The 16,237-nt window shown below is 36.3% G+C and overlaps 1 protein-coding gene across 7 annotated transcripts in view; it reads left to right on the plus strand.

Moving 5' to 3' along the window:
• Positions 1-16,237, plus strand: part of ANKRD26 (ankyrin repeat domain 26) — a 100,316-nt gene that overhangs the window by 54,246 nt on the left and 29,833 nt on the right. For 5 of the 7 annotated variants that reach the window (XM_030798274.1, XM_030798280.1, XM_030798276.1 and 2 more), the window contains 7 exons: positions 2,639-2,809; positions 4,974-5,007; positions 5,907-6,048; positions 9,259-9,472; positions 12,010-12,193; positions 12,686-12,823; positions 14,253-15,209. In XM_030798274.1, the coding sequence (XP_030654134.1) occupies positions 2,639-2,809; positions 4,974-5,007; positions 5,907-6,048; positions 9,259-9,472; positions 12,010-12,193; positions 12,686-12,823; positions 14,253-15,209 (1,840 nt within the window). The remainder of the gene's footprint in view (positions 1-2,638; positions 2,810-4,973; positions 5,008-5,906; positions 6,049-9,258; positions 9,473-12,009; positions 12,194-12,685; positions 12,824-14,252; positions 15,210-16,237) is intronic. The other 2 variants (XM_030798275.1, XM_030798281.1) reach the window with 1 other exon arrangement.

Raw genomic sequence — 16,237 nt, forward strand, 5'->3', positions numbered from 1 at the left:
CAAAATTAGGCAGGCATGGTGGCAGGCACCTGTAAACCCAGCTACTGGGGAGGCTGAGGCAGGAGAATCACTTGAACCCGGGAGGCGGAAGTTGCAGTGAGCCGAGATTGTGCCACTGCACTCCAAACTGGGTGACAGGGCAAGACTCCATCTCCAATAATAATTATTATTTTAATAATAATAATTATTATTTTAATAATAATATTTATTTTAATAATAATTATTATTTAATTATTATTTTAATAACGATAATTATTTTAATTATTATTATTTTAATAATGATAATTATTATTATTATTACAGTTTTTCTGGTGGTAAATCCAACTAGGGTAAAAGTCTATAAAAGTTACCAAATTCTTTTTTTTCTTTTTTTGAGATGGAGTTTTGCTCTTGTTGCCCAGGCTGGAGTGCAGTGGTGTGATCTCAGCTCACTGCAACCTCTGTCTCCCGGGCTCAAACAATTCTCCTGCCTCGACCTCCCGAGTAGCTGGGATTACAGGCCCACGCCACCACACCAGGCTAATTTTTTTGTATTTTTAGTAGAGATGGGGTTTCACCATCTTGGCCAGGCTGGTCTTGAACTCCTGACCTCGTGATCCACCCGCCTCAACCTCCCAAAGTGCCGGGATTACAAGTGTGAGCCTCCGTGCCCAGCCCATTATTTTATTTTCAAACAAAATTATAACTAATCAGAATGTTGCTGTTTTGGAACTGCATATAATAACATATAGGTATTCTAAAAGGATTTTTTCCCCCACCCAGGATATTTTCCTGATTTCTTCTTTCATGTTATATGTGTATCATGCTATTTTTAAAACTTCATTTAAAAAAACTTCATTTAAATGAAACATTATGATGTTTAAAAACAAAACAAAAAATATAGCTCAAATCTAATTGCTACTTCCATGTCTGAAGACCATTGTTTGTAGGCAGTGAGCTCCAGCCTTCTACTGTCGCATTCAAGTTTAGTGTAGCACTCACCTCTCTCTAGTTTCTTTCTCTTTTTCTTTCAAGTTCCTAGGAAACATCTAGATGGCGTGTGCCTAATGTGTGTTCACCTTCTATTCTCTAAGTAGAATGGTTTTCTCCCATTTTTTGTCTCGTGAACTCCTCTATTTTGTCTCTTCTGTTTTTTTTTTTATGGTTGTAATTCTTTATGTTTATTTTATTTATTTATTTATTTTTTTATTTTATTTTATTATTATACTTTAGGTTTTAGGGTACATGTGCACAATGTGCAGGTTTGTTACATATGTATCCATGTGCCATGTTGGTTTGCTGCACCCATTAACTCATCATTTAGCATTAGGTATATCTCCTAATGCTGTCCCTCCCACCTCCCCCCACCCCACAACAGTCCCCGGAGTGTGATGTTCCCCTTTCTGTGTCCATGAGTTCTCATTTTTCAATTCCCACCTATGAGTGAGAACATGTGGTGTTTGGTTTTTTGTCCTTGCGATAGTTTACTGAGAATGATGTTTTCCAGTTTCATCCATGTCCCTACAAAGGACATGAACTCATCATTTTTTATGGCTTGCATAGTATTCCATGGTGTATATGTGCCACATTTTCTTAATCCAGTCTATCGTTGTTGGACATTTGGGTTGGTTCCAAGTCTTTGCTATTGTGAATAGTGCCGCAATAAATGTACGTGTGCATGTGTCTTTATAGCAGCATGATTTATAGTCCTTTGGGTATATACCCAGTAATGGGATGGCTGTGTCAAATGGTATTTCTAGTTCTAGATCCCTGAGGAATCGCCACACTGACTTCCTAGGCAATACCATTCAGGACATAGGCGTGGGCAAGGACTTCAAGTCTAAAACACCAAAAGCAATGGCAACAAAAGCCAAAATTGACACATGAGATCTAATTAAACTAAAGAGCTTCTGCACAGCAAAAGAAACTACCATCAGAGTGAACAGGCAACCTACAGAATGGGAGAAAATTTTTGCAACCTACTCATCTGACAAAGGGCTAATATCCAGAATCTACAATGAACTCAAACAAATTTACAAGAAAAAAACAAACAACCCCATCAAAAAGTGGGCAAAGGACATGAACAGACACTTCTCAAAAGAAGACATTTATGCAGCCAAAAAACACATGAAAAAATGCTCATCATCACTGGCCATCAGAGAAATGCAAATCAAAACCACAGTGAGATACCATCTCACACCAGTTAGAATGGCCATCATTAAAAAGTCAGGAAACAACAGGTGCTGGAGAGGATGTGGAGAAATAGGAACACTTTTACACTGTTGGTGGGACTGTAAACTAGTTCAACCATTGTCTCTTCTGTTTTAAAGCTGTCCTTATGTTCAGATATATCTTTTCATATATCAACTCTTACATATCACATTTTATCATAATGGTATGATAAAATTATGGTTTTTGAAGCGGGGAATATACATTTCCTCTTATGTTGTTGGTAATTTGTGTTTTTTGAATTAGTGAATGAATTGAGATGGGGAAAATGTTGGAATTTTATAAAAAATTTTTTTATTCTTTGTCAGAATTATTAGAAAACATTGGCTTTTTAATGGATTTTTTATTCTTTCTTCTCCTTACCTCTCTTTCTGCATTTTGTTTCTTTTTTTTTCTTATATAACTGTCATTTCCCATGGATTTTTTAAAGTAGTGGTCCTGCCCTGCAAATGAAGGAAGTAAAGAGAACTGAAAAAGAAAAACAGACCTCAAAAGAATCTGTGAATTCACCAGTGTTTGAGAAGGCCAATTTACTAACTGGTGGCCTGCTACAAGTGGATGATGACAGCAGTTTAAGTGAAATAGATGAGGATGAAGGAAGGTAAAATCTATGATTTCTTTATTTCTCCACGGAGGAAGGTTAGTAGTAATTTTTTTCTGAAAATAGAATGATGTAGTCTTCCAAAGCTAGAGAATATCGACTGTTTCCATGCTGCTGAAAGATTAAGATGAGGACAAATGACTTTGACAAGCAGCCGTTTCGATAGATGGTCACCATGGAACCCTGACTATAGTGGATGGGTATAGACAGCATTTGAGAGAACTTGGACTGAGAGGCAATAGGTAAATGAGTGGTAACTGAAGACGAATGTAGGATTCAAGGGAGCCTTCTTTTTTATTTTAAAAATGCAAGCTTTTAGAGTATATTTACATGCTTTTGGGAGTGACCTAGTAGAGAAGGAAATGCTTATGAAATTTAGTTTTGTTTGCATGTCTAAGCCTCAGAAAGCTTGATCCATTATCTTTTAAAGATTTATAATAAACTAATTGTCCTTAGAACTTCTATTTATGTAGTTTTTTGCTAAGAGGTTGTTCATTTAGAATTGTTTCAGAAATGGAATATTCTAATATAATTGAATGTGTCGACGATCTAAAAGTTAAACTCATATATGGATTTTAAAAAATTATCTAATAATAAACATGCAAACATATAGGACATACTGAATTGAATTTAAACATTTCTTGATAATTGAAGATATCAGAGTACTTTTGACAGTAGCATCATGAACAGCTATGACTTTGTAAGACTAAAAGATCAGGTGTATTAACTTAATAGTTGTTTAGATTCTGGGGAGAAGGGGAGGATTTTGTTTATGTACAGTAGAAAATTAAACTATTGACAATCTATCACAGACTATTACTTTTAGATTATAAAGTTCTAAAATATTAAAAACCATGTTGCCTTATGCCAGTAGTGTCATTAACATGTATTGTATGCTGAATAAGGATTTTTTTTTTTTTTTTTTTTTTTTAGTCAGAGTCTTGTTCTGTTGCCCAGGCTGGAGTGCAGTGATGTGATCTCAGCTCACTGCAACCTCCGTCTCCTGGATTCAAGCAACTCTCATGCCTCAGCCTCCCAAGTAGCTGGAACTACAGGTGCACACCACCATGCCCAGCTATTTTTTGTATTTTTTAGTAGAGACAGGGTTTCGCCATGTTGGCCAGGCTGGTCCTGAACTCCTGACCTCAAGTGATCTGCCCGCTTTGGCCTCCCAAAGTGCTGGGATTACAGGCGTGAGCCACCGCACCCAGCTTCAGTAAGGATTTTTGAATGCATGAATAAAGAGTTGAGTAGATGAATGAACGTATGTTGATGAATTTCTTTAGAAAAAATAAATGTTGAGCTTATTGAAGGTAGGTTTCCAAATTGGCTAGATATAAGGTCTTTTTATTTTAAAAATATTGCAAGATTCAGAAATTATTATTTATAATTATAACCAGAAATAGAATGAAAATATAGATTCATCTGCTATCATATCACTTAAAAACACTTGAAAATAAATATTACTTTCACAACACAGCAAAATATGTTTTAGAGCTAGAATTTTTGGGTTTGAATTTTGGGCCTGCTACTGACCAGCTATATGTGCTTAGGCAAGTTGCTTGGCTTTTCTGTGCCTACTTTCTTCCTTTATAAAATACCTAATATGTCATCAACCTCACAGAATTATTGTTAGGACTAAAATTAGTTTAACATATTTACAGTGCTTAGAATAATGCATAGTACCTGCATTGTGAGTCCTGAAAAAAGCTAACTAATATCGTCATTCAAAAAGGGTTTCCCTCATGTAAGGGTGTTAAGTAATATATTCCAAATAGGTTTTAGTGCCAGTAAAAGCTTGTTTTTATTGAAAAGGTCAATAGCAAAAAAAAACCTGGTGTATTTCTTTCTATTGAATAATACAAGTAACACTATGTTTTCCTTTTGCTTTGACTGTCAGGAAGCTTGATCTAAATTTGTTTGTTATGATATTATTAGTGTATTTTTCTTGTCCCTTACTTTTACTTTTTCTGTTTATAGTTTAATACTCCTTGTAGAAAGTTATTATCTTCTACATTACCTGTAAAAAAGATTCCTGTAAACTTTATGAATAGGGTAAATAAATTACAAATGCAGAGCTTTTATTTAAAAAACAGTAGTTTTAGATATTCCTTGCATTTTACATATTTACTATTTGCCTGAAAGGTTTTTTTTCTTTTTTTAGTCCTACTAAGAAAACATCTAATGAAAAGAACAAGGTACTGTAAAAAATAAATTATCAAAATTATTGTTTAAAAAAATACATTATAAAAGATAAAGTGGGGCTGGGCACGGTGGCTCACGCTTGTAATCCCAGCACTTTGGGAGGCCGAGGTGGGCGGATCACGAGGTCAGGAGATCGAGACCACGGTGAAACCCCGTCTCTACTAAAAATACAAAAAAAAATTAGCCGGGCATAGTGGCGGGCGCCTGTAGTCCCAGCTACTCGGAGAGGCTGAGGCAGGAGAATGGCGTGAACCTGGGAGGCGGAGCTTGCAGTCAGCCGAGATTGCGCCACTGCACTCCAGCCTCGGCGACAAAGCGAGACTCCGTCTCAAAAAAAAAAAAAAAAAAAGATAAAGTGGGCTGGGCACAGTGGCTCACACCTGTAATCCCAGCACATTGGAAGGCTAAAGCAGGAGGATTGCTTGACTCCAGGAATTTGAGACCAGCCTAGGCAACATGGTGGGAGCCCTGTCTCTACAAAAATTAAGAAAAAATTAACCAGGCATGGTGATCATGCCTGTAGTCCCAGCTACTTGGGAGGCTGAGGTGAGAGGATTGCTTGAGCCCAGGAGTTTGAAGCTGCAGAGAGCTATGATCACAATACTGCACTCCAGCCTGGGTGATAGAGCGAGACCCGATGTCAAAAAAAAAAAAAAAAAAGAAAGAAAAAAGATGAAATGAAGAAAAAACAGAATCTTTTGTTGTAAAGACATTTACTTTGAAAAAGTGATTAAGAAGCAGTAGCCATTGATAAATATATCCTTTTAACAAAAATCAGTTCTTTTTAAGAAATACGTATGTTTTGCTCATATAGAAAGATGGACAATTACCACTTCTGTATGTGCTATAAATATTTTGGGGACATTTTGAAACAATGTTATTTATTTCATAGGTCAAAAACCAAATACAGTCTATGGATGATGTTGATGACTTAACTCAGTCATCTGAAACAGCCTCAGAGGATTGTGAGCTGCCCCACTCTAGTTACAAGAATTTTATGTTGCTCATTGAACAACTTGGAATGGAGTGTAAAGGTAGGACCACTGCATAAATTTAAGGCCTTTTTATGTATCCCATTGTAATGCATGTAATGTAATAAGGTGAAATGTACACACACTTAGCATACATTATGCTGTGCTTAATTGGTGGCTACGATGCTGCCACTGTGCAAAGCTGAAGAGTTCTTTATATAATATATTCTTGATATTATTCTTTTATTAGCTATGTTTTTTGCAGGGATTTTTTTCTCTCAGTTTGTGGCTTGACTTTTCATTCTCTTTTTTTTTCATTTTAATTTTTTATTTTTTTGTTGACTTTTCATTCTCCTAATGGTATCTTTTGAAGAGCAGAAGTTTTTAATTTTGACGAAGTCCAATTTATCTGTTTAATTATGGATTTTGCTTTTTGTATCACATTTAAGAAGTCTTTGCTTAACACAGGGTCACAAAGATTTCCTCTTATGCTTTGTTTCTAGAAATTTTATAGATTTAGGTCTTTTTTTTGAGACAAAATCTCACTCTGTCACTTAGGCTGGAGTGCACTGTCACTGCAAACTCCACCTCCCAGGTTCAAGCAATTCTTGTGTCTCAGCCTCCTGAGTGGCTGGTATTATAGGCGTGTGCCACCACACCCAGGTTTTTTTTTTTTGTGTGTATTTTTTTGTTTGTTTTTTGTGTTTGTTTGTTTGTTTGTTTGCTTTTTGAGATGGAGTCTCGCTCTGTCGTCCAGGCTGGAGTGCAGTGGTGCGATCTCTGCTCACTGCAAGCTCTGCCTCCTGGGTTCACGCTATTCTCCTGCCTCAGCCTCCCAAGGCACCTGCCACCACGCCTGGCAAATTTTTTGTATTTTTAGTAGAGACAGGGTTTCACCATGTTAGCCAGGATGGTCTCAATTTCCTGACCTCGTGATCCACCCACCTCGGCCTCCCAAAGTGCTGGGATTATAGGCGTGAGCCACCGTGCCCTGCCAGCTTTTTTGTATTTTTAATAGAGGCGGGGTTTCATCGTGTTGGCCAGGCTGGTCTCAAACTCCTGACCTCAAGTGATCCACCCACCTTGGCCTCCCAGAGTGCTGGGATTTCGGGCGTGAGCCACCGTGCCCAGCCAGTTTTGGGTCTTACATTTAGGTCTGTGATCCATTTTGAGTTCATATTTTTGTATGGATTCAAGTTCATTTTTTTGGATATGGACATCCAGTTGTTCCAGCATCATACATCAGAAAGGCTAGCCTTTTCCCACTGTGTTTGCCATTGTGCCTTTGTCAAAAATAAGTTGGCTGTGTACGTGTGGGTATACTTCTCAACTCTGTTGTGTTCTATTGATCTACAGATGGTCCTGAGTTTTCAGGTTTTGGGGTTTTTTTTTTTGTTTTTTTTGCTTATAAGCTGTGACTCTTCGTTTTGCTATCTTAGGGGTTGCTTTAGGATTTATAGTATATGACTTGAACTTATCACAGTCCACCTTCAAATAATATCATACCACATCATATATGGTATAATTTTGTTATAGTTCTGGTATATGGTATAATTATAATAGTATGCTTTCATTTTTTTCTCTCCTAGCCATATCCTTTCTGAGTCTGTGGGATTATAGTTTTTATTAAGTTTAGAAAGTTTTGGCCAATTTTTCTTCACATTCTTTTTCTGTCTTTCTTCCTCCCTCTTTGGGGGCTTATATATTAGCTGCTTGGATTTTTTTCCATAGTTCATTGATGTCTCAAAGTTATGAATCTTTTCTTTTGTGATGGTTAATCTGTGTTTACTTTCATCTAATTTAGTTTTCGTCTTTGACATTGTAATTTGCATCTCTACAAGTGCAATTTGGTTTTTAAAAAATATCTTCCATGCCTCCACTTATCTTCTTGAGCTTTATTTTGAGGTACAGTTGAGTTACATATAAACAGCTTGACTTTTTCCTATCTTGCTTTTATGATTTGGGCTAATTCCCCACTCCTGAGGCAATACCTTTCTGATTATTCATTGTCTTGAGAAGTGTGAGTTTTTCCAGCCTGACTGTGGGAATGAACACACTTCCTGGTGCTGTGGAGGCACCAGGCAGGATTTCCTCTCCTTTTTTAAATGGGGTTTTTTCTTTGGTTTCAGGTAGTTTCCTAGCATACATGCACTGTTTATTACTTTGCTCAATACCCAAGAGGGGATCTCTGCAGATCTCCAGAATTCTTTCTCTGTACCTCTCACTCCTCTCTAGTGTCCTGTGATCTCTGTCTACTTTGCATTTACGAGACTCTCAGCTTCATCACTTCAACTCAGGGAGTCTGCTGGACTTTATGTCAGTTTTTCCTCCCCACATCATAGCCTAGAAACTCTGAAGGCAGGGCTCTGGGCATTCATAAGACCATAAGACTTACTTCCTTTGTTTCTTTTCTTTTCTTTTTTTTTTTTTTGAGACAAGAGTCTTGCTCTGTTGCCCGGGCTGGAGCACAGTGGTGCAATCTCAGCTCACTGCAACCTCCACCTCCTGGGTTCAAGCAATTCTCCTGCCTCAGACCCCCAAGTAGCTGTGATTACAGGCACCCACCACCATGCCCCGCTAATTTTTGTATTTTTAGTAGAGACAGGCTTTCACTATGTTGGCTAGACTGGTCTCAAACTCCTAACCTCAGGTGATCCGCCCACCTCGGCCTCCTAAAGTGCTGGGATTACAGGTGTGACCCACCACGCCTGGCCACTTCCTTTGTTTCTTGTCTGTCAGGGATCATTGTGTTCATTGCCTGAGTCCACTGTCTTGAAACTCATTGTTTCATGTATTTTGTCTGTTTTGTCTTTGGTCGTTTCAGGAAAGAAGAAAAGTTAGTACTTGAAGCAGACTGCAGTAGAGCCTCAGCACATGCTACAGACTGGCTGGAATGCTTTTCTTCCCCATTTGCTTAACTGCTGCCTTCTCGTCCTTCATTTCTCAGTGTAGCCACCTCTCCCTCAGGGAAATCTTCCCTGGGCCCAGTATAGATCAAATTCTCTTTTGTGGTCATAGAACTCTGTTTCCTTACAGCATCTATCTGAATTCATAATTGTCACTTTTTTTGTCTTTGTTTCTTCACTATACTTTAAGCTAAGCAAGTGCAGAGGTCTTGTCTGTTTCATCTGCAGAGCTTAGTTTAATGTCTTCCACATTGTAGGCCCTCAGTATATAACTGGTCAGTGTCTTAATGAGTGAATGTTACAGTGTACAGTGTGTTATATGGGAAAAGTACTCATATATTTCTATCTTGTTTTCTTCCTGATACAGATTCTGTTAGCCTATTGAAAATCCAGGATGCAGCTCTTTCATGTGAAAGATTATTAGAACTTAAAAAAAATCACTGTGAACTACTTACAGTAAAAATTAAAAAAATGGAAGATAAGGTTAATGTACTACAAAAGGAGCTATCTGAAACAAAAGAAATAAAATCACAGTTAGAGCATCAAAAAGTTGAATGGGAACGAGAACTGTGCTCCTTGAGGTATGATAGCCTAGTTCTAAATAAATGTTTAACTATTTATACTAAAGATATATAGAATTCTTGTAATTGCTGACTTACCTTTTGGGGCTTAGCAGGGAAGAAAACTTCTTAGTCTTGTGGAGAGTGAAATTCTTGGAAATAATATAACTAGTTCTTAACTATGAACTTCTACTAAATATATATTCTTTTAAATCACTTTAATGGCTATGTAGAAGTTTGTCATACGGAAGTCTCATTATTTATTTAATACAGTAAGTTTTGGGTTTACATTTTTTTATATTATAGTTAATGCTGGAAGGAATACCTTTTTATAAATCTTTTTCTACATTTCTAATTTTTTACTTTGAACAAATTCTTCAATATAGAATTATTTGTTTAAAGTATAGGAATTTTTTTTAAAAAGGCCTTTGATCCAGATTTTTAAATTGTTCTCAAGAAAGTTTATGTTAATTTACATTTCAATCAGTAGAGAATGAAATGGCCATTTTATCAACCTAAATTTTTTTTTTTTTTTTTTTTTTTTTTTTTTTTTTTTTTTTTTTAGACGGAGTCTCGCTCTGTGCCCAGGCTGGAGTGCAGTGGCGTGATCTCGGCTCACTGCAAGCTCCGCCTCCTGGGTTCATGCCATTCTCCTGCCTCAGCCTCTCCGAGTAGCTGGGACTACAGGCGCCCGCCACCATGCCCGGCTAATTTTTTGTATTTTTAGTAGAGACGGGGTTTCACCATGGTCTCGATCTCCTGACCTCGTGATCTGCCCACCTCGGCCTCCCAAAGTGCTGGGATTACAAGCGTGAGCCACCACGCCAGCCAAATTTTTTTTTTTTTTTTTTTTTTTGAGATGGAGTCTTGCTCTGTTGCCCAGGCTGGAGTGCAGTGGCGCAATCTCGGCTCACTGTAACCTCCGCCTCCCGGGTTCAAGCAATTCTCCCACCTCAGCCTCACAAGAAGCTGGGATTACAGGAGCATGCCACCATGCCCAGCTAATTTTTGCATTTTTTTAGTAGAGACAAGGTTTCACCATGTTGGCCAGGCTGGTCTTGAACTCCTGACTTTGTGATCCTCCCACCTTGGCCTCCCAAAGTGCTGAGATTACAGGCATGAGCCACCGCACCTGGCCAGAACAATTTTATAGCTTTACTCTTAAGATGCATGAATTAAAAAATAAAATGGTGAGTGATTATTGAAAGCGATCTCTCTCTCATATACAGATAAAATTAATTCAAAGTTCTGTGTTGAAAACGCGTATTAGGGCCGGGCACGGTGGCTCACACTTGTAATCCCAGCACTTTGGGAGGCCGAGGCGGGCGAATCACGAGGTCAGGAGATCGAGACCACGGTGAAACCCCATCTCTACTAAAAATACAAAAAATTAGCCGGGCGTGGTGGCGGGCGCCTGTAGTCCCAGCTACTCGGAGAGGCTGAGGCGGGAGAATGGCATGAACCTGGGAGGCGGAGCTTGCAGTGAGCCGAGATTGCGCCACTGCACTCCAGCCTGGGCGACAGAGCGAGACTCCGTCTCAAAAAAAAAAAGAAAACGCATATTATTCTTTATGGTTTACTTAAATATTAGATCCTGTTTTGTTCCAAAAGAGATTTTAAAATTGTTTATGCAATATGTAATAATCAGGAAGGTATGTTGAAAGTGTTACCAGAAAAAGAAACATAAAAAGTGTGGGGTAACCAATATTAGGCTCCTTAGCCTAATCTTTAATTATACTATTCTACAGATATATGTTATATGAAAGACATCTGAGGGTGTTTTCTTACACTGTAATAATTTTTAGGGATACTTGCAATATTTCATAAAAACAAAAATTTATTTCTATTGGATTTATAAACGTTTTACTGAACTAACTTCTTTTTAGTAAACTGCAAATGATCTTTCCTAATTGAGGAGTAATTATGACTGTTTAAAAAAAAGTTTTTTTTTGTTTTTTTTTTGAGATGGAATCTCACTCTGTTGCCCAGGCTGGAGTGCAGTGGCATGATCTTGGCTCACTGCAACATCCACCTCCCGGGTTCAAAGGGTTCTCTTGCCTCAGTCTCCTGAGTAGCTGGGATGACAGATGTCTGCCACCACACCTGGCTGATTTTTTCTATTTTTAGTAGAGATGTGGTTTCACCCTGTTGGCCAGGCTGGTCTCGAACTCCTAACTTCAAGTGATCTGCCCACCTCGGCCTCCCAAAGTGATAGGATTACAGGCATGAACCACTGGCACCCAGCCAAAAAGATAATTTTCAACTTGCATCTTTACTGGATCATTTCCAATATCTTTTTCCATAATATTTACCAGAGGTACTCATAACAGAAACTTACCAGTTAGCAGAATGTTCTTTCATCACTACCTTTCAAGTATATATGTCCTTTGGAAAAGACTGAAGTGAATAATTAAAAATCAGAGAACTAGAAAGGAAAAATATTCAAGAACATAGAAATTGTATTAGGGTAATCAACCAAAATATGAAGCGGCAGATCACACAATGAACTTTTTATCTTATAACAATACAGATTTTAAGGTAAGCATATTTAACTGCAGATTTAGCTTAAACCAAGAAGAAGAGAAGAGAAGAAATGCTGATATATTGTATGAAAAAATTAGGGAACAGTTAAGAAGGAAAGAAGAGCAATATAGGAAAGAAGTTGAAGTGAAACAACAGCTTGAACTGAGTCTCCAAACACTGGAGATGGAATTGAGGACTGTAAAAAGTAATTTGAATCAGGTAAATTTGATTTAATATATATTATCTAGGTTTAAAACAAAAATGTTATCTCATCTTAAGCTGACCTATGACCTTTATAACTAAAATTATTCATGATAAATCTTGGCACCTAATACATGCTCAGTCTCTGTTTTCTGAATGAAGGAATGGAGGGTAAGTTGAGTTTAATCATTAACATAAATGTTAATTTAGGCATTTAATGTTAAAATACAGGCTAAATAGCTCTAAAATTATGATGAAACTAGTAAAAATGTTTTGACATTTTATTTCACAATTCTATATTTGCCTGTATTTAAGAACCATTTTTGCTTTTTGATGAATTTAGCTGTCATTTATGTGATTAAAATTTGAGTAATTCTTGAGTAATAAAGGTTCTTGCATTTTAATATGCTATTTCCTTTTTATAAGTTTTTTGTTTTAAAATTCTGCTCTTGTTAACCTTTTAGACTTTAAAAAAATGCTAATAGACCCAAAATTTAATGTATCTTCTAGGTCATACAAGAGCGAAATGATGCTCAGAGGCAACTTTCTCGAGAACAGAATGCCAGAATGTTACAAGATGGAATTCTGACCAATCACCTTTCCAAACAAAAGGAAATTGAAATGGCTCAAAAGAAAATGAATTCTGAGGTATTTCTATTTCCTTTAGTCATTTTCAAATATGTGTGTATATGTATTTATATGTGTATATATTTTAAAAACCAACTATATATGCATCTTGGAAAGTATTGAGGATTTTTAAACCATGTATGTATATCTTGGGGGTAGTGGTAGTGTTTTTGGTCCATTGGATAAAGTCATGTTCTTAATTCAGCTCCACTTGTCTGCAGCAGTCAAGTAATGACATTCAGAATGGCCTCATCCACAGGGGAAGCTTTTAATAATATCTTCCATAGGAATTGATGGTCTTTCTACAATCTCAAAACCCTTGCTACTAACAATAGATGCTTGAGTTTTTGGAAGTGATTTTATCACCTTGATATATTAATAGAGAGGTTAGTTTATTGCTTCTACCCATAGGAAGGGAGGAAAAGTACAGCCAGTTCAGTGACATATTTTGGATGTTATTCTTCTCACTTTTGAGAAGAGTAATAGTTTACTGCAAGTAGTATCTTATTTTGGTACAAAGAGCTTTTGAAACAATGATATGCCATGATATATACTTAGTGATAATTTAGTGATAAGTATTTTGTTCCTAGTAAAACAGTTCAGCATATTTCTCCCTGTTTCACATTATTACGTTTTCAAACATTATGAAGAGGAAACAAAAGTTATTGCGACAACAAATAATCTCGTGATTTTCTAAGAGGAACTCTACAAATTTTGTCCTATTTACCATTAGTGTTGTAAAATAAAAGGCTTCTTTTGTATTTAAATATTTATACCACAGAAATAACTGATTTAGTGAAAGAACACTACAAATAGAGTCAGAAGACCCAGGGAAAATCATACAGATGCTTATTTTTTTTTAACTTTTTAAAATTGTGATACTAAATGAGTTCATTGGTATATGTAGAAGTGCTTAGTACAATGCCTAGATTTATTATTCATCAATAAACGTAATTGTTATAACTGACTATAAAGATGTGAGAAAAGTAGAATATCTATAGAATATTCTCAGAAAAAAGGAACTTGAAAAACTTCGAGAAATTTCGTCTGTCCAAATATATGCAGAGCCAAGGCTTTTACTATGGGTTGGTGTATGGGTTAGATATCAGAGTATAAACCCAGTTTTTTAATGTGGTCAAATTATTAATCTTTTATGCTTTTGAATTTGTTGTACTTCAGTAAAAGGCCCTTCCAATTCTGTGATTCTTAAAAATTTTCTAGTGGTTTCTTTTTTACTTTCATGGATTAATTGTCTTCAAATAAATTTTTGAACTTTTGGGAGTTTATGCTCTATATGGTTTGAGTTTTGATCCAACTTTTTTTTTCAGTTGGATATACACTTATTGCAACCCTTTATTGTAAAATGTACAGTTTATTATTTAATTTCAGAGGAAATCATGATCTGTCATTTTCTTGGGTGCCAGCTCAAAGTTTCCTTTGTTTTACTTAGAATTCTCATAGTCATGAAGAAGAAAAAGACCTATTGCATGAAAATAGCATGTTGCAGGAAGAAATTGCTATGCTAAGACTAGAAATAGACACAATAAAAAATCAAAACCAGGAAAAAGAAAAGAAATGTTTTGAGGACCTTGAAATTGTAAAAGAAAAGAATGAAGACCTTCAGAAGACTATAAAACAGAATGAGGAAACATTAACACAAACAATATCCCAGTATAATGGACGGCTTAGTGTTCTGACAGCTGAGAATGCAATGCTAAATTCTAAACTGGAGAATGAAAAGCAAAGCAAGGAAAGACTGGAAGCAGAAGTTGAATCATACTGTTCTAGATTGGCTGCTGCTATACGTGATCGTGATCAAAGTGAGACATCAAAAAGAGACCTAGAACTTGCTTTCCAGAGAGCAAGAGATGAGTGTTCTCGTTTACAAGACAAAATGAATTTTGATGTGTCTAACCTAAAAGATAACAATGAGATTCTTTCTCAACAACTATTTAAAACTGAAAGTAAACTCAATAGCCTAGAAATTGAGCTCCATCACACGAGAGATGCCCTCAGAGAAAAGACTTTGGGTTTAGAACAGGTACAAAAGGACCTAAGCCAAACACAGTGTCAAATGAAGGAAATGGAACAAAAGTATCAAAATGAACAAGTTAAAGTGAATAAATACATTGGAAAGCAGGAGTCTGTAGAGGAGAGATTGTCTCAACTACAAAGTGAGAATATGTTGCTTCGACAACAACTGGATGATGCCCACAACAAGGCTGACAATAAAGAGAAGACAGTGATTAGTATCCAAGACCAGTTTCATGCTATTGTGCAAAAACTTCAAGCTGAGAGCGAAAAGCAAAGTCTTCTGCTAGAAGAAAGAAATAAGGAGTTAATCAGTGAATGTAATCACTTAAAAGAAAGACAGTATCAGTATGAAAATGAAAAGGCAGAAAGAGAAGTAAGTATCAAGAAAGATAAATATTTTTCAAACCTCCTGAAAGAAAATTTAAAATAATATATGGTTATGTAGTTAACTATAAAAATAGATAATTTTATTTACTCTATCAGTCTAGAAACATCCCTTGTTTTCAGCAAATAGCTGAGAGATGCTTTACTTTGAGTAAAGACATTGTATCATCTATGAAATTTTGAGTTTTAAGTTATGAATTGTTAATAGATTAGTATGAATAGTAAACTAATGTGAATAATGTAGTCTTTCACTGCTGAAGTAATAATTTTAATGTCTTTATGTTGCCACATCTTAAGAACATTTCCATTTATCTGCCACCATGAAACAGATAAATGGAAATGCTCATACCTGAAATGAGTATTTTGAAGATTCAATTAAGTGTGTTATTTTGACAGTTAATTCCAGATTTCCCAGATACAGACGTATATTGCTATATCTCTTAATACTTTTCTGTCAGTAGCATTTTATATATTTCAGTTGATGTGATTTTATTTTTATTCTTGTCAATTTGACTTGTCTAAAATATTTCAGTCTCAAATTACATACTGTTATGATCTCTCAATTCTTTAAAGCGTATACTTTTTATTAAACCATAATTTGGGACAAATATGAATTTTAGCAGCCATATTTGATTTAATCTCCCCACTGGTATGTATGATTTACTTTGAATATATTATGAGCAAATAATTTGCTCATAATTTTCATTTCTATGCCCAATGACTATCATTTGGGTATAACTTTGTTCAGTATAAAGATAAATGTAGCGATTTGTGATTTATTGGTTTGGCATTGGACCACCATTTTCACACTAATGAGGGGTGGCAGGATTCACAGGCAGCAAGAAGAGTGAGTAGGGGACAGTCATAGCAGCTGAGGTCAGGGAGGCAGGTGGAGGCTAGGTTACCTAGGGCCTCTAAGGCCATTGGAATTTACCTGTATTCTGAGATAGGAATCTACTGGAATAATTTGAGCAAGCAATTAAATATGTGAGGAGCTCTGGAGTTGATGTTCTAATA

This window comes from Nomascus leucogenys, chromosome 18, assembly GCF_006542625.1.
Source record: "Nomascus leucogenys isolate Asia chromosome 18, Asia_NLE_v1, whole genome shotgun sequence".
In the NCBI taxonomy this organism is placed as follows: domain Eukaryota; kingdom Metazoa; phylum Chordata; class Mammalia; order Primates; family Hylobatidae; genus Nomascus; species Nomascus leucogenys.